General features: G+C 51.7%; 1 protein-coding gene across 1 annotated transcript; it reads left to right on the plus strand.

Annotated features, from left to right (window-relative positions):
- The first annotated feature begins 4,489 nt into the window (after window positions 1–4,489).
- KRT7 (keratin 7) lies at window positions 4,490–19,627 on the plus strand. The gene is made up of 9 exons (XM_079140943.1): window positions 4,490–4,959; window positions 6,423–6,634; window positions 8,699–8,759; window positions 9,885–9,980; window positions 12,029–12,193; window positions 13,325–13,450; window positions 16,238–16,458; window positions 18,933–18,967; window positions 19,334–19,627. The coding sequence occupies exons 1-9, from the start codon at window positions 4,636–4,638 to the stop codon at window positions 19,489–19,491; spliced, it is 1,398 nt and encodes a 465-aa protein (XP_078997069.1). The 5' UTR covers window positions 4,490–4,635; the 3' UTR covers window positions 19,492–19,627.
- The last annotated feature ends 5 nt before the right edge of the window (window positions 19,628–19,632 follow it).

Raw genomic sequence — 19,632 nt, forward strand, 5'->3', positions numbered from 1 at the left:
CGGGTGTCCAGGGCACAGGTGGCGGGATAGTCTGCCGCAGTCTGTGGGGAGGGAGAAATGTGGAAAGGCAAAGACATTTTTACCAGTTGAACTTAATGTTCTCAGTGAAGAAGAATGCGATTCTTTGTTGAGGGGGAAGAGAATTGGGGGTAGGCTGGGGGGTTGAATGTAGGTCCAGAGGTCTTGCAGTAGCAATCTGGAGGCCTGGGAGAGGCTGCCAGCCAAAGGCAGAGACGGATGCCCAGTAGCAAAGAGGCCGAGGCTGTGGACTGTGTGTCGAGGGAACACCCGATTTCGGGGATGAAGTTTTCTTCCCTGGGCAATCCACAGTTTAAAGCTGTAGGAGGGAAGTTCAGTGTTCGGGCTGAAGGGGGCTGGCGGTTTATCTAGGTGGAGGAGACTTCAGGGGAGGGGTCAGAGAGTGAGGTCATGATCAAAGCATCCAAGTTGTAAGAAAGAGGGTGGTGGGCGGGGAGGAAACGGAACAGTCAGGCTCAGGGCTGGGTGCTGGTGCAGCAGATGAACCCATCCGCTCACAGTGAGCAATTTCAGAATGGTACTGCAGCTTAAGAATTCAGAGGCGGAGCCGTTTAGGATCTAGAGTGTGACTACAGGCAGTCATGAGAAGAAGGGGAAAGTGAAAGTTTCTGGAATTGAGTGGCCCAAGGAGCCCTGAGAGTGAGATGTGAGTGGGTCTGTGTGGAGCATGAGGGTGCCTGGGGTGGAGGGAGGGCCAGGACTCAGGTGCCAGGGTCCCTGGTGAACACGAGGTCAGGAGGTAGCTATGAGTCAGCAGGGATCAGTCAGGAGGGAGGGAGGCATGGTATAGCTGGATGACCTGAGCCCAGAAGGAATTTTTTAAAACTACAGTGATTTTATAATCAATATGTAAAGGTTAAAAATCAGCTGGGCGTGGTGGCACACACCTGTAATCCCAGTGGCTTGGGAGGCTCAGGCAGGAGGATTTTGAGTTCAAAGCCAGCCTCAGCAGCTTATTGAGGCCCTAAGCAACTCAGTGGTTAAGGACCCGTGGGTTCAATCCCTGGTACAAAAACAAACAAAAACAAAAAAACAAACAAAAAATCCCCAATCAGCATATAAAAAGAATTTATTCATTTCAACGAGTAACACCCTGTTGAATGCATCTAGCTTAATTCATTTATTCACACATAAATGTTCCCACTTTTTCAGGAATATAAAATAGCAGCAGAGACCATGTGTGTATTTGCACATTTGTTGTGAACATCTGTAGGATAAGAACCTGGCAGTGGAACTTCTTGTTTGAAAGAATAGTGCATTCATATTTATTTGTTGTACTAGTTCATGTAAGGGCTAATGTCTTTCTAATTTTGAGATCTTTTGCCAACTTACCCGCCAAAGAGGAAGTGCCAATCGATAATTCCTCCAACAAAGGACAAAGCTTTCTATTACATGTACAGCCACCAACTTGGAATGCTGTTATTAAATATTTCAGTCTTTGATAATTCAACAGATAAAAAATGTTTTTTAAAAAAGCATTCATTTTTTTAAAGGATTTTTTAATAACTTTATTTTATTTATTTTTTTATGTGGTGCTGAGGACGGAACCCAGTGGCTCACACGTTAGGCAAGCGCTCTGCCACTGAACCCCAGCCCCAGCCCTTTTTGTTTTTATTCTTATTGTATTTCTTTGAGTGAAGTTGAACTTTTTTTTGATAGTTGCGAACTGATTTTCCTTCTTTTTATTTGTTTTTGTGATGCTGGGGATGGACACCTGGCCTTGCACCTGCCTGGTAAGCACTCTACCACTGAGCTACACCCCTAGCCTATTTTCTGCTTTTTGTCTTTTTCAAGTAATCTGGTGATTCCAACTACCAAGGTTCAAATGTTAGCTTTTCTACGTACTAGCTGTGTGAGCTTGGGTAATTTACTTAAATTCTTTGTGCCTCCGTTTCTTCTCTTAAAACGGGGATAATAATACTATATACCTGCATCATAGGGTTATTGTTGGAACTAAATGGCTCAGTAAGACAGGGCCAGGCATGTGTGTAGGAGGCACATGCATTGCATGTAAGCAGTAACTCCTAGGATTCACATATGTTGCACTGTTCCTTCAGGTCATTTGTTTTTTTCTTATTGATTCATATTTTCAGGAAAGTAGCCTGCTGGCTGTCACATGTGTTGCTTCCTTGTCCTTGATCACTTGACTTTTTTTTCAAGTTTTTTGCATTCCACCAAGGAAGTTAAATTTTTTTTAAATGATTATACACATTCACATTCCAAGATAATGAAAAGAATTATCATTTTGTACTTTAAGAATGAGAAGATATGTTTTTAGGGAATAATTGTTCTGAACAAGAGGAAACCAGAAAGAAGAACCAGAAGTTCCCCTTGGAGGCTGGGCTGCAGGGGTCCTGGTGTCCATGTCAGGTTTAGTAGAGCCAGGCAGGGCTAGGAACCTGGTGCTGCTGTTCATAGCTGGGTTCCAGAGGGCGCAGTGGGACAGAAAGAGGAGAGTGGGAGGATAGCAAGTGTGTGCCTGGCTTGGGGTGTGTGTGTGTGTGTGTGTGAGAGAGAGAGAGAGTGTGTCTTGGGTGGGCAGAGGACCAATAGGCTCTGTGGGAGTAATTTATCAAAATATCAAAATACTGTCCAGGATCTTGAAAGGTGGTCTCTGTGAGGCCGGCAGAGGCATGTGGGACACACGCATGCGCACACATGGAGCCTGAATTCGGGTAAACTACTAGACTGTGAAACCCTGCGGGGCAGGAATTTGATCTGAGGTCTTGTGGGCCTGGCATCTCCTCAAGAAGCCCTCCACAGGCTGCTGTGTGCTGCACTGCCTGGCACTGAGTGGGCTCCTGGAGTTGGCTGGGAATGTAGGAATCTGGAGAGCACTAGCCTCCAGGGACGCTTCCAGGAGGGATGAGAGGCCCAGGGTGGGTGTGGGGCAGGCCCTGGAATGGGAAATGTTGCTGGAGGGGGAGAGGAGCTCAAGCCTGAAGAGCCCAGACACCTCTTGTTCTTAGGAGAGCCCTCTCGGGTCCTACTAGGTGTGGAATCTAAGGATTTGGTGAAGGAGTTGTAGGCTAGGGAAGGGCAGCAACACACACCGGGCACCGGCAGAACCCTGCCAAGTCTTCTCAGCCAGGCTTTAGGAGACAGGGAGAAACACCCGGGACAGAGAGGGGAGAGGTAGGAAGGGGTGAGAGAGGCCAGGACTCGGGTGTGAGGGGTGTGTGTGTGTGTGTGTGTGTGTGTGTGTGTGTGTGTATTAAACAATTGGTCTCTTCTGCATGCCTGGGAGTTTCTAATTGAAATAGCAAACCAGGAAGGACATTCCATCCTCACCCTCCTCCACTCAAGACTCCCCCAAGGGCTTGGCCAGAGGTGACAGCCTGCCCAGAGGTGGGGCTAGAGGTGGACTAAAGGCCAAGGGAGGGGGTTTGACCGGAATGAGTGAGGTGTCTGGGAAGGATGGGGGAGGGCCAGGACGTAGAGGAGCTGGGGAGTGAGCAGCTGACTGGGCCTGGGATTCCCTGGGCTGGAAGCACGGTGCTTCCAGCACTCTCCCTCAGGCTGGGAATTGTCTGCTGGTGACTTCAGGTGAGGAGACATGGGAGCCCTGGGCCTTATAACCAGAAAATGGGGGTGGGATTGGGGAGGAATGCTTGAGTGTGAATAGAAGCGTCTGCACACAGATGTGCACACAAATAAGTGCAACCGTGTACATAGACCCTCCATGCACACACAGATTCCCACTCTGTAAGTATACTCACAGATGTACAGAGGCACGTGTTCAGGAGTGTGGGCACCCAGGAGTGCACACATAGCCACCAAGTGTCAGACACACACACACACAAGCATTCCCTTCTTCTACAGGGACAGAAGAAATAAGTGTGGAACACTGGGGAAATGTGAGTGCGGTGGTGGTGGGGGGTGTGTCTATGGGTTTCAGAAGCCCTGGGAAGGAGAGGGGTCAGAAGTGGACCCCCCTCGTTTCTATGTTTAAATGTGGCATATGGTCTGGGATGCAGCCAAGGAAACCAGTTAGGTCAAGCTCATTCTGGGGTCAGATTACGCAAGACCTGAGCTGATTTTTCCAGGAGTAGCTGGACTTGGGGGAGGGAGAGGGTCAGGAAGTGCCTTTCTGGCTTGTGGCTGGGGGCTGGGGGCTCTGACACCTGAGCTGGAGCATTTTTTGTTCACCTCTTCCCTAGTCTTTCACTACCTGGTCTCTCTGCTGGCCTAGGGAATCTGGATGCTCTTCCCCCTTGGAGAAACCTTCCCTGAATCGGCTATAGGTGGTCTCTGTGAGGTCAAGACACAGCTCTGCCTTCTGTTCCCTGCTATTCTCTGTAGCCACCTGCAAAAGCTGGGGGTGTCTGTGGATGGCGTTTCTGAAGACAGGCAGATCCTTCCTGCTTGGACCCAGAGCCGGGGCCGCCCGGGGTGGGCGGTGCGGAGGGCGGAAGGCGGCCCCAGGAAGGGCCTGGCGGCCAGAAAGGTGCCTGGCGGCCAGCCCTGCCCCGCCCCGCCCCTACCTGTGAGAGCCCAGCCGCCCGCGCCGAACCATAAAAGGGGCCCAGTGTGCCTGAGGTCAGCGAGTTCGCCCACCTCCTCGTTCGCTGCAAGGTCCAGGGGGGTTCCGCCACCATGTCCGTCCACTTCAGCTCACAGGTGTTCAGCTCGCGCTCCGCCGCCTTCCCGGGTCGTGGAGCCCAGGTGCGCCTGAGCTCAGGTCGCCCGGGCAGCCTCGGCAGCAGCAGCCTCTATGGTCTGGGCGCCTCGCGGCCGCGGGCGGCCATGCGCTCTTCCTATGGGGGCCCAGTGGGCGCCGGCATTCGCGAGGTCACCATCAATCAGAGCCTGCTGGCCCCACTGCGGGTGGACATCGACCCCTCCATCCAGCAAGTGCGTCAGGAGGAGCGCGAGCAGATCAAGACCCTCAACAACAAGTTTGCTTCCTTCATCGACAAGGTGAGCCGGGTAGGACCCTGCCCAGGGCCGCGCTGACCAACCCTGCCCACCTGCGGCCCGCGCTGGTAATCTTGTCCTTCTCTTAGCCCACCAATATCTGGAGGATATCTCTGTGGCCTCTCCCCGCCCCTTGAACTCTGTCGTTGTTTTGCCCCTCAGCCTCCAGTCCCTGTCTCCCTTGCATCAAGCTCCCCAATGACCTCTCCCTCTCCTGCAGGAATGTGTCCCCAGGTTCTGTCTGGCTGCCTGGATGGATGTGCTCCCAGTTCTATGGGGTTCTTGGGCCAGCTTTGTCAGGTATCAGATTAGGAGATCCAGAGGCCAAGGCCAGGAATTCTTTGCTCTCTAGATCCCTCTCCCAGAGTGGGGGCTGTTAGCATCAGGCATGGGGTGGGGGTGACTCTCTCTTTGCAGCTGAGGAGACACTGGTTCCTTCAGACGCTGGAAATAAAGGCCTGGAGGGAGGAAGGCTCCTGGCCCCACCCACCTGCCAGGGCCTCCAGGCTGCCTTTGGTGGTAGGAGGTGAGGTTACATCTGTCCTTGGAGATAGCCCAGCTGGGGACAGGGAGTGGCATCAAGGGAAGGAGACATTTGGGAGATGTTTTTCCTGGTTGTCTGTTGTTGCCACACATGGGCTTTTGTGTGTGGGAGGGCAGACTACTGGAGGGTCTTGGAGAAGGGGGCTTTAAGGGAGGCTGGACCTAGGAACTAAGTGCTGTGGTCCTGCTGGACCCTCTGGCCAGGACCCCTTCCCTTGGGCTTAGACTGATGTCCTCTCTTGCCTTGTGTACTTCCAGGCTCCCCCACCCCCATGTCCTCCTTGCCTTTACCTTTTGGACCTACACATCCTTCAAGTTCTACTGAAACCCCCAGGCTGCCCCAGGCCCGGGTTCCTTCCTTGCTGTTGAACAGCACTGTCTTATGGTGCACATTCAGGTTCTGGTGCCTCAAGTGGCTGATTTGGAGGAGGCCTCTCTTGCCTGCCTCCCTAGCCTTGCTAGGTGCTCCTTAAGGACCTTTTGGGGCCCCAGGGCAGGGCGCATGGGAGGTACTCCTTTCATATTGGATTGATTGTAGGCCCCTGTCCAGGGCCTTGCTGGAATACCAAGACAGGATACCGAGGTAGAGGCCAGGTCCCAGCCTAAAGGGAGGGGTGGCTCAGTTAGCCCCAGGCCCCACATACAGGAACATACAGGAACAGGACCCTTCAGAAGCGGGAGGTAGAGAATGCAATGGGAATAGAAAGTAGAAACTCTGATATATCAGTGAGAGAGTGTGACCTGGCTCATTCTTGAAGACCCTTGAGACAGAGTCCTAGAGGAGAGGGCCAAGTGCTAGGTCCCCTGGCCAGGGGAGCAGTGGTGGGAACATGGGCTCTGCTGGGTGACTTGAAACTCTCTTCAACCCTGCTGTGGTGGCCTGGTCAGCCTCTTGGGAGTTTCCTCTTCCATGATTCTTTCAGGTACGCTTCCTAGAGCAGCAGAACAAGATGCTGGAGACCAAGTGGGCGCTGCTGCAGGAACAAAAATCGGCCAAGAGCAGCCGCCTCCCTGGCCTCTTTGAGGCCCAGATTGCTGGCCTACGAGGGCAGCTGGAGGCACTGCAGGTGGATGGAGGTCGCCTGGAGGTGGAGCTCCACAGCATGCAGAATGTGGTGGAAGACTTCAAGAATAAGTAATGCTCCTGGTGTCACCTGCCCCTGTGTGTCACCTACCCTGGGACAATGTGACTCTCATCCTGAGTCTCTGTATATCTGTCTGTTCAGGGGTCAGAGTATGCAGCAGCTGTATAATTCCCTGAAAGGCCTGTCTTTTCTAACACATTCCCTGCTCCCCCCCTCCCCCCGACTGTTGGATGTTCCAGTCTTTTCTCTTAACTCAGCCTGGGGGAAGTATCTCAGTCTACCCTTACCTGCATGGTCCAGTGCTTGACAAGTCCTCAAGAGAGGGCAGGCAAAAAGTATCCTAGGAGAGGGGTGCTTCAGTACATGCATGATACTCACAGATCATTCTAGAACAGTTCCTTTTGTGCATGCAGGGAATTGGAAACCTGAGAAGTTCAAGGACTTGGTCAAGATCACATAGTAGGTCACTGGAATCTGGGACTTAAATTTTGGGTCCCTGACTCCCATGAGGGGACAAAGGGTGGGAAGAAAAGAAGTAAGGAGGGAGGATGATCATCCTGAAAATGTGTGGGTTCAGGGGCTGAGGTGGGTTTGGTCAGGGCAGAGCCAGGAAGGAGGCTGTAAGGGAAAGGCAGGAAGGTTTCGAGGTCTTTGAATGCTCACTGAGCCCTTCTTTTTCATTGAACAGAAACCAAAGCCTGAGGCTTGGGCAAGGCCCCACCCTGGCACACCTGCCAGTGGGCACTGGGGACAGTGAGTTGAGTTCTGTGCTCTCCTGTGGCCCTGTGACTAAGCAGAAGCGGGTATCCTGGCTCTGATTGGAGGAGAGCAAACAAAGCTCTGCAGAGGGTCCCCACCTGCTACTTCCCTGCGGCAAAAGTCACAGATTAATCCCACAGCAGGTGGAATCACATGGGGCAGGGCTGGGAAGGCCTGGGTAGCCATCCCTGTGTGTGTGTGTGTGTGTGTGTGTGTGTGTCTGTCCCCATTCCACAGCCATCTCCACCAACTTCAGAGCCCTCAGAGCACCTTCCTGTGGGGCTGGCCTGGGCTCCAAGGCCCAGGGAAGTGGCCCTGTGTATCACTGCTCCCGGAGCTTTGGTCTGTGCACCCTCCAGGCCCAGCAATGCAGTACCAAGGCTGGGTGGACCGAGGGCCTGGCCATACCTTTTATAGGACTTAAGAACAACCTTGGGACTGTGGATGCCCTGAGTCTTCTGGAGGGGCTGGACTTGTCCAAACATCTTGTTTCCCATGAACAAGTGCTTTTTTTATCCAGCCACTGTTGGATACTGCCGAGCTCTTGATTTCTACACCTTTTTTTGACCCCCCCCCCCCCAATTCTGGGTTAGGCCCTATTTGTAGACATTCTCCTAAGGGTGAGGGTCTGCTCCTTGGGAGGAAGAGGGATTGGAGGGATGCTGTGGGAGTAGAACAGGGGCTGGACCATCAAGCTGGTGCCTGGATCGTCCGGGACTCTACGTAGCTTCCTGCCTTTAGACCCTTCTTCTCCCTGCAGGGCGGGTTAACCAGTGGTTAAGGCCTGGCTCTGGAGCTGCCAAGGCTCACATCAGGGCTTTGCTACTAAGTCGCTTAGTGACATGGTCAGGTTACCTGCCTCTCTGTGCCTTCATTCTTTTCTCTGATAACCACAGTACCATCCTTGTAGGATTGTTGGGAGGGTGGAATGAGTTAGGGCGCAGAGGGCACCTCTGGTCTGTAAGCATGGCTATCATTTGCCTTCTTTCCCCAATATATGCCACCATTTTCCTTTAATTTGCACGTATTTCCTGGCCCCGCTCCAAGACTCAAAGCTCTAGGAATAGCCACATGGAAGACAAGGGAATTCAGTTTTGTAGCTCTGACACCTGGTTTTTCCAGGTGTATCATTAAGACAGGGTAAAGGAGGGGCTGAGGATCTAGCTCAGTTGGTAGGGTGCTTGCCTAGCAGGCACAAGGCACAGGGTTCGATTCCCCAGCACCACCAGAAAAAAAAAAAAAAAAAAAAAAAAAAAAGAGCAAGAGGGTAAAGGGAGCAGGGTGGGTTTCATACCTCTATGTGAGGGCTTTGGAGGTAAAGCTGTGCCAACACCATGTCCCCTCCCCTGCTTCAGGTACGAGGAGGAGATCAACCGTAGAACTGCTGCTGAGAATGAGTTTGTGGTGCTCAAGAAGGTGAGGGCATGGACCGGCTGGATGGGGGTTGTCTGCAAACACATAGAACAGGGGATCATGGGGTCTCTCACCTGAGTAGCTGGTAGGGACTGGTAGCCAAGATCCAGCCTGGTCTGGAAGCCAGGCCAGAGTGACCACAGTAGCACAGCCTGCCCTGTGGGTGGGTGTGTCTTGTGAGTGACATACTTCTAGGCCTTCAGGATTAGAACTAAGACCAAAGGATGGAGATTAAGGAGGGAGATTTCAACCTCAGAAAAGCAAGTGTTCTATTCTAGTCTGAATGTTTTGTCCCAGACAAGGGTGACACCTGGCCGACCTGAAATATTTGCCGAGTGAATGCAATGAGTGTTCATGAGGTAAGGAGTTCTCTGTCCCTGAAGAGGAGATTGGCAGGCCTTAGGAGCACCTTTGAGGCCTTTGAGCTACATGCCCCTTAAAATTCTGCTTCAGTGCATTCTCACTGAGTGCTGGGGATTCCAGGCCCATCCATAGAAATACAAGCTGCCCGGAGTGCTGGACCCTTGGAGGTTCGGGGTGATAAAAAGTGAGCTCTACCACAGAAGCTTATCCCCAGAAGTGTAACTAGAGAGGCCCAGACATCCTCTGACCTGGGCTCCTATCTGTGACCTGCCTGCCTCAGAGCCACCTGCATTGCCACTGCACAGGGCTGCTGGAGCTGTCCTTTCACTAGGACAGCCTCTGGGAGTTGAATGATGATAAACTCTACCCTGCACTGAGGAGAAGTTGAGGCTTGCAGTGTAGGAGTGATTTTATTCCAGGTCACACAGCTAGTGGTGGCAGAGCCAGGGAGTGTCCACACCATGAAGACTTTAGGAACTGGTCAAGGGCTAGGTCTGGGGCTTCAGGCTGCTCTGGGCTGCCAGTGCTGAGAAGGCAGCTCTGGTTCTGGGGCCCTGAGGAAACAATGCCCAGCAAGAGGCCTGAGGGCCTGTGGAGAGAGCGTCCTGCCAGCCATGTTAGGCGGCCTGGAGAAACTGCGTGTTTCTTACTAGGCCAGTGGTGTTTGGCCTGGTGGTTGGACGGGGATGGCTTGATCCTATCATTATTAAATGTTCTTGTGCTAAGGACATGATATTCCTCTGCCCTGTCCCTTTCACTGCCCAGGATGTGGATTCTGCCTACATGAGCAAGGTGGAGCTGGAGGCCAAGGTGGCTGCCCTGAATGATGAGATCAGCTTCCTTAAGACCCTCAACGAGACGGTGAGAGTCTTGGGTGACTGACATTTCTCCTTCTGTGTCCTAGGCAGGGAGCCATGTGGTCCAGCACCCTGCCTCTGGGCCACTAGGTGTGTGTTGGGGATAATGGTGTCATCCTGTTCTTTATTCTGGACTCAGGAATCCATAATGGGCTAGGGGTCAGGAGGAGAGCGGGTGGTAGCAGAAGGAGTAGGATCTGTCAGGACGGGTCCTAAGAGACTTCGGATGACCTTGGCATTTGTCAGGTGGGGGGATTGGGTGGAACTGAAAGGAGCTAGAGGAGGCCAGGCTCTGACACGGTTCAAGGTACAGTGAATGGGACAGGCTGGGGATCCCAGGTCAGGAGGGAATGGAGTCCTAGAGGGACTAGGTGGGTGGCTGTGATTTTCTCATTCTCTCTCACCTATGTCCTGCCTGGGCTTACAGCTCTTTTCCTTTGTGGGGATTTAAAAACCTTTCCCCAGCTCTCAGTGTGAGTCTCTGGGCTTAGGCAGAGGTAGGGTGGCCAGTCATCTGGCAGAGGGTGGGCTGGAGCATAATTAGCATGTGGGCTTAAGAACCAACTAGTTCTCAGTTCTCTTCAGTCAAGTCTTTGCCTGAACATCCAGCCTTCATTAGCTCCTCAGAGCAAATGTCTACATGTTTGTTAATTTTAGGGACTGGCCTTGAGGCTACTTCAGGCAATCTAAGTTCAACACAGGTTGTGGTGGTCTTCTTCTTCTTCTTCTCCTCCTCCTCCTCCTCCTCCTTCTCCTCCTCCTCCTCCTCCTTCTTCTTCTTCTTCAATTCATTTTAGCTACACACGAGAGTAGACTGTATTTTGACATATCATGCATACATGGAATATAACTTCCCATTCTTGTGGTTGTACATGATGTGGAGTTACACTGGTCATGTATTCGTTTATGAACATAGGAAAGTTATGTTCAATTTATTCTTTTGTCTTGCAGGCCTTCTTATATGTGACACATATTATAAATATATATATATGTATATCATCTGTACCTATATGCACAAACACATGTACACTGTGTTTATTTATAATATATAATTGTTTCTTCTTATTGCAAAGGTAATATACGCTCACTGCAAAGAAAAACAGAAAATTCAGTGAGGCACAAGATGGAGAACAAATCACTTTTACCCATTGTAAAAACTTGGTGCTTGTCCCTGGTGCTGATTCAAATAACAGGAACAGGTTTTTGAGAAAAAAGAAAAAAAAATAGATTTATTAATATGCTAGCAATGGGAAAGTCAGTGGATTATGATCCTGAAAGACTGCTGTCCTCCTCACAAGAAGAAAAAAAGGCTTTAAAGGGGTACTTAAGAATTGGGCTCCTCATATAATTGTTGGTAAGTGCACTTAATGTCCAGCTGGTGACCACGAGTGAGCTCTTGTTCAAACTCACTGGCACCAGTTTCTAGGTCTGAATTTTCTTTGTTCTTTGGTCAGTGAAGGACATGATAATTTGGCCTAGAATGGAAAGAAGGTTAATCTTGCTTCCCTGCTGTTACAGTGGGGGAGAAGGAAAGAAAAAAGAAAAAGAACAGAAAAAAGGGAAAAAACAAAACAAAAGAAAAAACAACTTCACAAATGTAAGGTTTATACTCAAAGCATGAAGTGCACCCCTGTTATGTTACCATCTTTGTATTGACTTGTCCAGACTTTTTGTGCATGGATATACATGGGGATAAAGAGATAAATATTTTTCACATTGTAGTGTTCTGCTGACACCCTGCCCTGTCAGTAAATACAGCTCACCATCAGTTTTAAAGGCTGTGGGGCCTCCTGTCATGGAGTGTGATATGATCTGTCCCCCAACACACACCAGTGCTGTGCCCTGAGGGGACCTCACAGGAGGAGCCACCCCAGAGCACCACACTGTCACATCAGCTCCTTTAATCCTGCCAGATCTGCTTTGAGACTCCAGGACCAGGGCTGGGCAGCCTCACTCCAGCCTCACCTTACTTCTCCTTCTGCTTGTGTGGGCAGGTGTGGGCATCGGGATGTGTCATGCCCCAAGTCCCAACATTCTGTCTGGTCCTTCCAGGAGTTGGCAGAGCTGCAGTCCCAGATCTCCGACACGTCCGTGGTGCTGTCCATGGACAACAGCCGGTCCCTGGACCTGGACGGCATCATTGCTGAAGTGAAGGCCCAGTATGAGGAGATGGCCAACCGCAGCCGGGCTGAGGCTGAGGCCTGGTACCACACCAAGGTGTGCCACCGCTGGGGGCATCTTTCCTCCTCCTGCCAGGTCTCTTGGTGGCAGCCTCCCTCCTCCTCACCCCATCTTGAGCCTTCAGGGCTGGGGCCCCACTGTCCTGGTGGGCATCAGTGGTTTAGTCTGTGGTGCTCTCTGGAGTCCAGGGGAGAAGAGGACATGAAAACCAGGTCCCTGCCCTGAGGGAGATCCTAGCCTGATGCAAGGACCTGTCAGGAAACAGACATGCATTACTGATAATTAGAATTTGTTACGTGCATAATGCTGGGCATATAGTTCCAGAACTTACACAGGCACGGCATGCTTGCATAGTGCTGGGTGATACTTCCCATGTTTTACCTCTATTGACTTCGTTAATCCATAGAATGTCTCTGTTAGGTGCGAACCATTACTCTTACCATTGCAAAGATGAGAAAACTGAAGTACAGAGAGGTTAAGTGATTTGCCTAACTCCACACAGCTAGGACATGGAAGAGCAAGCTCTGGATTCTGAATGCCAGGGCTCCTGATCTGGGAGGCGTCACCATTACACATACTTCGTGGAGGCAGAGCAGCCCAGGGTGCAGGTGCTGAAGGAAGGGGAGGTGATGCTGGGGCAAGCTAGTGCGGCTCGAGGAGGGAGCCCGAGGCAAGGTTTCACCAGCAGCATAGAGGACTGTCGCTGCAGCGCTAAGGACTCATCCATGGTGCAGGGGCGAGAGCCTAGGGATGCCAACAAGGGACTGGAGTTCAGGCCCTCACGCTGCCATTGATTTGCTGTGTGAGTCCTGGACAGTGCTTCCCTTTCACTGGGACTCAGGCTCCGCATCTGTGAAATGGGTGGTGCTGGAAGCAAATGTTGAATAGCGCCTCAGGCTTTCGGTTATTGCCCAGCACTAGGGCAGGGTGGGAGTGTGAAGAGCCCCAGGGCCAAAGGGGAAGGGCCCTGGGAACCTTTGCTGTCTTGGTGATTGAACCCCTTCCCTATCCCACTGCCCAATACGCTGGCCTCCTGGTATTGGGTGCAGATGGCTGTGTTTTCCCTGGAAATAGAAGCAGGGAGGGGCTTTCCTTGGATTGGTAGCCAGATCAATCACCTGTAATCATTGGCCACCCCTGTGGTACTTGTCTCTATGGTCCCTCCAGTTCGAGACCCTCCAGGTCCAGGCTGGGAAGCATGGGGAAGACCTCCGGAACACCCGGAATGAGATTGCAGAGATGAACCGAGCCATCCAGAGGCTGCAGGCTGAGATTGACAACATCAAGAACCAGGTGGGGCTGGGCCTTCTTCCCTCCTCCTCTCTGCTCCTTGGGGCAGGTGAGAGGTGGCCATCTGAGGCCAAGTTCTGGGCGAGGGGCAGAAAGGTAGAGGGGGGACTGTCATCTTGTCTTCCTTGGGCCTCAGCTGGGGCAGCTCGCTTCTCAGGGACACTGGTGCATTCTGCCAGAGCGGAATACTTTTGGTCAGGTGCTGGCTTGGGGCCAGAGCAGGAAGAGTCCTGGCTGGGCACAGAGCCTGTGGACAGAAGCCTGGGCTGGTGAGCGAAGAGCCACCATCAGTTACCAATTGGTACTGAACACTCTGCTTGCACCTAGCTCTGGGGCAGTATGCAACATCTGGGAGCTCACAGCTCGTTACCAGGGCTGACAAGTCTCTTCTCACTCTGCTTGGGCCACAGCGGCCTGCTTCCTGTATCTTGCATTTGCCAAGCGTGTTCATGCTGCAGGGCTTTTGTACGGGGCCTCTCTCTGCCTGGAATGTGGTTCTCCTAGCTCTGTCGATGGCTGTCTCTTTTTCCACCCTGGGTTTACAACAAAAGACCCCTTCTTGGAGGTGGCTTCCTCAAACACCTAACCACTATCTCAGCAGCTTGTCTGAAGTTCTTTGAAGTGCCTGTTGCTCTGAAATGTTCTGAATTATTATTAAGTTATAGACTGTCCCCATCCCCCTGGTATATATAAATGTCTTGAGAGCAGGGACCCCATCTGCCTGCTTCTCTGTCCCTTTCTTCCAGCACCTGGCACATGATAGGGGTATAGATCTCCAACAAGAGACTGAGAACTGGAAGCTGGGTTTGGGGGTATTGATGAGGGAAGGGTCCCCCATGCCCTGGTGGAATTCAGATGTAGATGGGGCAGCTCAGCTGGAGCAGGTGTCTGCAATGGGGAGGGAGGGCAAGGGCAGATGCAGCACCTTCAGAGAGCTTATTTCCAGATGAGCTGGGGAATGGGAAGTGGGGGTGATTTACACAGAAAATGTCCTCACCTCAGAGCCCTGCAGGCCTGTTTATACAGGGGTGGAGACTGTCTCCTGGCACAGATGTTGGGTCATGAATCACCCCGTGTTCCAGGCCAGGAGGGGAGGCACAGAATAATGAATGGCGGTTTCCCAAATCTTATATCTTCCACCACATCCAGTTCTCCTCTCACATGATAGGGCAGAACCAGGGCCCAGAGTCATGTGTCTATCATCACCAAGGGCCCTTGAGAGCATCTGGGAGAGGCCTCCAGAGGCAGGGGGTATGGTTTTGGACTAGGGGGTACCAGTCTGACAAGACAGGGCACTGAGAGATAGTTGAGGGACAAGGAGACAGGGGGTGAGACTTTGGCTGAGGGAAGAGGACATGAGGATAGGGAATGGTTGATGAGAAGCAAGAAGGAGAAGTAAGTCCTGAGCTAGGGAATGGGGGCAGCAGCTCTCTGAGTTGAACAAGAGGCCTGGGGCTAGACAGACTTCTGGTAATAGCTGTGTTAATCAGCCTTCTGTCACTGTGACAAAATACTTGAGAAAGTCCACTTAAAGGAGGAAAGCTTTATTTTGGCTCAGTTTCAAAGACTTCAGTCTGTGGTTGCTTTGGGCCTATGGCAAGGCAGAACATTGTGGCAGGAAGCTTGTGGCAGAGCAAAACTGCTTATCTCATGGGAAACAGAGAGATGAAGGAGCAAAGGTCCTCATCTCTTCAAGGGCACGCCCCCAATAACCTAATGCCTTCCACTAGGCCCCACCTCCTAAAGGTTTCACCACTTTCTGAATAGCACCATTAACTTGGAACAAAGTTGTCAACACATAAGCCATTGGGGGACAATCAAGATTTAAACTATAAGAGTGGGGAGGAGCCCAAAGCAGGGGAGATTTAAGGACAGGTAGCAAGTGGCAGTTGCTTAAGGCAGACACAGATGCACTGGAACCAGACTCTCCCTACCCAAACCTATAACCTGTGGATGTGGTATATGTGATGATTGGTGGGATCTTTCTGCCCCAGGTCCCCCTCGTCTGGGCTTGTTCCCAACTGATTTTTATTTTGAAGACTGTTTCTGGTCCTTGTCAATTGCCTGGCATTTGGAGACTCAAACAGAATTCCATGGTTTTGGAACTTCTCTAGTTGGGGCCTGGGGGACTGAGGATTTTGCAAATCATAATAGTATTTATTTATTTATTTATTTATTGTTAAATATTTTTCTAGTTGTCAGTGGACCTTTATTTTATTTATATGTGGTGCTGAGAATCAAACCAAGTGCCTCACACATGCTAGGCAAGTGCTGTACTACTAAGCTACAACCCCAGCCACATAAGAGCATTTATTAATAATAGCAATCATAGTAGCAATTTGTGTGTGTGTGTGTGTGGTGCTGGGGATCGAACCCAGGACTTTGCACATCTAAGGAAATGTTCTACCACTGAGCCACTTCTCCATCCCTTACAGTAGCATTTATTAGGCACCTGCAGTTTTTGTGGTAAGACCTTTGTGTCTTATCTCTTTTCATCCTCATAGGATCCCTCTGAGATAGGTGCTGTGATCATTGCTCTTCTAGAAAAGAGGAGAGTTTGCCTTAGAAAGGTGGATTCATGCAAGGCCAGATAGCTAGTAAGTGGCAGAGCCAGGCTGGGAACCTGGGTGTTGGGTATCCAAGTCCATGTGTTTCACCCTTGGGGGAGTAGGCAGTTCAAGGAATCCACCTTAAGCAAGTCACCCAGGTACTCACTGCTGGACGGGTAGACAGGAAAGCAGTGGCTGGTGAGCTCTATCTTCCAGCTCACAGTTCCACTACCACCTGCAGCGTGCCAGGTTGGAGGCCGCCATTGCCGAGGCCGAGGAGCGTGGGGAGTTGGCCTTCAAGGACGCTCGTACCAAGCAGGAGGAGCTGGAGGCCGCCCTGCAGCGGGCCAAGCAGGACATGGCCCGGCAGCTGCGCGAGTACCAGGAGCTCATGAACGTCAAGCTGGCCCTGGACATCGAGATCGCCACCTACCGCAAGCTGCTGGAGGGCGAGGAGAGCCGGTGAGGAACGGGAAGTGAGGCAGGGGATCCTGGGGCTCGGTGGGGTCTGGGCTGACGTTCAGCCATGTACACGCATTTCCTCTTCTGCAGGGCACAGGGGTAGGAGGTACAGGGAACACTGAGCTGATGTCTTTTAGAAGGAAAAGTCACTTGGTGTAGAGCCCCTTTGTGTGTATGGCCATTCAGGGGCATCTAATTTGATCCTCAGAACACACTCAGGGAAGCAGGTCAGATAGTACTGACTCCCTAGTCTCCTGTTTTATTAACTGACCAGTCAAGGAGCAACGATTCCTGGTCAGGCATCCTCCATGATACCAGGCTGCTTCTCATGACGTAACTCAGCTAAATCATGTGGTGCTGACAGAGTGTGCTGGACAAGGAGGATTTCTCGGTCCCCGGAGGCATTTGCATACTCACCTACAGCAGAAGAGGAGGCCAGGATGAGTTAGTCTTGTAGGATATTCTTCAGGAAAGACCAGGCGCCTCTGACTATGGAGTTGGGCCTTGGTTTTCTCCTGATAGGATTGGTTGAGTCTGTCAACAGATAAGGCTTTAGTGTTGTGCCTTGGGGGAAGGTTAGAATTTGGAGAGGTGAGAAGCAACAGTTTGGCAAAGGCTGGGAGGTGCGACTCATCTTGTTTGGTTTTGGCTTGTTAGAACCTGGTGTGGACACGCTTCTACCCTCAGGGAGGTCGTGTATCAGTTGAAGAGATAAAACATTCTTAAAGGAAGTACTCGGTGAATAGTGGCTTGTATTTTAAGTGCTAAATTTATTATTATTTTTTTAAATATGAACTTTCTTTTCTGAGCAGCATTCTTGAGCAGCATTTCTGGGGCGGAGGCTGGAGGATGACTGGAGTGGAGGGGAAGGGAAGGGAGAATGAGGGCGTGCAGGAGCAGAGCCTGGAGCGAGGGGGAAGCTGGGCAGCAGGACATGAGCTGGGAGGCAGGGGTGAGGAGGACGGGCTCTGCCCCAGCCCTTGACCTGGCCCTCCCTAGGTGGGCACGCAGTCTTTGTGAGAAGAGAGATGCTGACCAGGGGCACAGAGCAGCTCCAACTGAGGTGCCTTTCTCTACACCCTCTTCCTCCGTGGGCATGGGGACCCCAATTTCTTGAGAACTCATATACTAGGCCTCTTTTCCTCATAGAAGTCAGAACTGGGGGACCCTTAGAGTAGGACCTGATCCAGCTTCCTCCCATGGCAGATGAGGGGACCGAAGCTCAGAATGGTAAGTGGCATACCCAAGGTCACACAGCAAGTGGAAACAACCCTCTTCTGAAGGCCTAATCCCAGTTCAAGTTGCTATCATTCGGTTAGAGCTTGGTTCTTGTAGAGGAGATTGGCCTTCCCTACTCTTGGGACACCTTTCTTTCATCCCTTAGCCTCTCAACCCTTCCTGGGGCAGATCCAGGGTCATGGTCCCCAAACTTTTACAATTTGTGAGGGGTGTTTTTTTGAGAACACAAAATTACAAATATAAAATTAGGCACAAGAATACTCAGAATGAGAAAATAAAAATCACGCAAATCGCTAAGACTTGGACATTGAGGTCTCTTGCTTTTGGTGTTATACCAGAAATTCTTTATATAGGATCGTTGCTTGGTGGCAGACAGCTCACACTGTTCTGTACTTCTGGCAACTCCAAGCACTTACAGGGGCCGTGGGAGCTTCCAGAAAACCCTTCCCTTGCCCCTTTCTTGGGCTTGAGGCTGCTGAGACCTGCTGAGCTCTCCTCACTCCCTTCACCAAAGAGAGATGCCCCTCTCTCCTGCAGAGCAAACTGACCCCCAAGGCCAAGGGCTTGGTGACAATGGGGCCGTGAGTCACAAAACAAACACACCCCTCTGTCTCAGGTGGATTTTTAATTTCCACTGCAAGACCTGTTTCAACCCCACAGGCTGCTTAAAGCCACCCCACCTACCCCCACCACCCTCCTTGGTCCTGGCTGGAGCTACGTTCAATCAGTCAACAATTCACTAATTATTTCAACACATAGTAGGTAATTACTGTGTTCCAGGCCTCATGCTAGGGGCTGGAGACATGAGAATCAATAGGCAACAGCCCACTTTTAGGACTTTATAATCTGGTGAGGGAAGGCAGACATGTACATAAATATTAAGTGTGGCTACCATTTACCAAATCCTGGGTGTGCAGGGCTTTAGATAACTTATATAACTTGACCTTCACCAACAAATCTCTGACCTTGGTCCTTATGTTAGACTCAATTTACAGGTGGGCAACAGAAGGCTCTGTGACTTTGCCTTAGGCCTTGTGTCCAGTAGGTAGAAGGGCCCGGGTGAACCTCCCCACTTTACGGCATTTTACATTTTACAGCAAGGTGGGAGGCAGGCTGGAGGTGTGGGGACCGAAAGGAAGGAATAAGGATCCTGCTGGGGCCTGGATGGGCTGCCTGGGATGTTGCCTCCAGTGTTGAGCCTGGAGCTGTTCTCATGGTCTGTCCTCTGCCCCCAGGTTGGTTGGAGATGGAGCAGGAGCTGTGAACATCTGTAAGTCCTTGGCAGCCACCCTGTGCTGTGCAGCCTGGCTGGGTCATTAGGATGACAGACTGGCCTGCAGGGCCTGCTTGTGGGGCGGGGAGCCTCTTTCCTTCCACCCTGGCAGGTTCCCTGGAGCTCACATGCAGCTCAGTGGCCTCCGTGTGAAGTCAGGGGAGGAGGGAGAGTCTGAGGCGGGGGAGGGCAGTGAGCCCCTGTGGAGCAGCCCCTGGTTAGAGGCTCTTTATGGGTTGGCAATGGAGGGGTCAGGGAAGGGAGGCAGGGTAAGAGAGGGAGGCACCTGTGGCCGGACAGGGTGGAGTGAAGGGTGGAGTCCCTGTGGAGGGCCTTACCAATGGAGCCTCCTCTCTTCCCCAGCTGTGGTGAAATCCACCGGTGGCAGTGGCAGAGGTTTGGTCTTCGGGGGAACCATGGGCAGCAATGCCCTGAGCTTCTCGAGCAGCGGGGGACCTGGGGCCCTCAAGGCCTGTTCCCTCAGGGCTACGTCTGCTGCCCGCAGGAGCCTCTACAACTAAGTGAGGGTACAGACACACATTCCCCTGCCCTCAGTCATGGGGGACTCCCCTTCCGGCCTCCCATCCCTGGTCCTGAGATTGCAACACAGTCTGAAAACTGTTCCCAGTAGCTTCAATAAAGAGAATTTCTGAGCCCCATGC

The sequence above is a fragment of the Sciurus vulgaris genome (genome assembly GCF_902686455.1).
Source record: "Sciurus vulgaris genome assembly, chromosome: 5".
In the NCBI taxonomy this organism is placed as follows: Eukaryota; Metazoa; Chordata; class Mammalia; order Rodentia; family Sciuridae; genus Sciurus; species Sciurus vulgaris.

What these genes read in the sequence shown, in the direction of transcription:
- KRT7 (XM_079140943.1), top strand. Translation starts at nt 4,636, where the DNA reads ATGTCCGTCCACTTCAGCTCACAGGTGTTCAGCTCGCGCTCCGCCGCC. An exon ending in AGTTTGTGGTGCTCAAGAAG is followed by an intron (nt 8,760 to 9,884) that starts GTGAGGGCATGG and finishes TTCACTGCCCAG; the next exon opens with GATGTGGATTCTGCCTACAT. An exon ending in TTGACAACATCAAGAACCAG is followed by an intron (nt 13,451 to 16,237) that starts GTGGGGCTGGGC and finishes TACCACCTGCAG; the next exon opens with CGTGCCAGGTTGGAGGCCGC.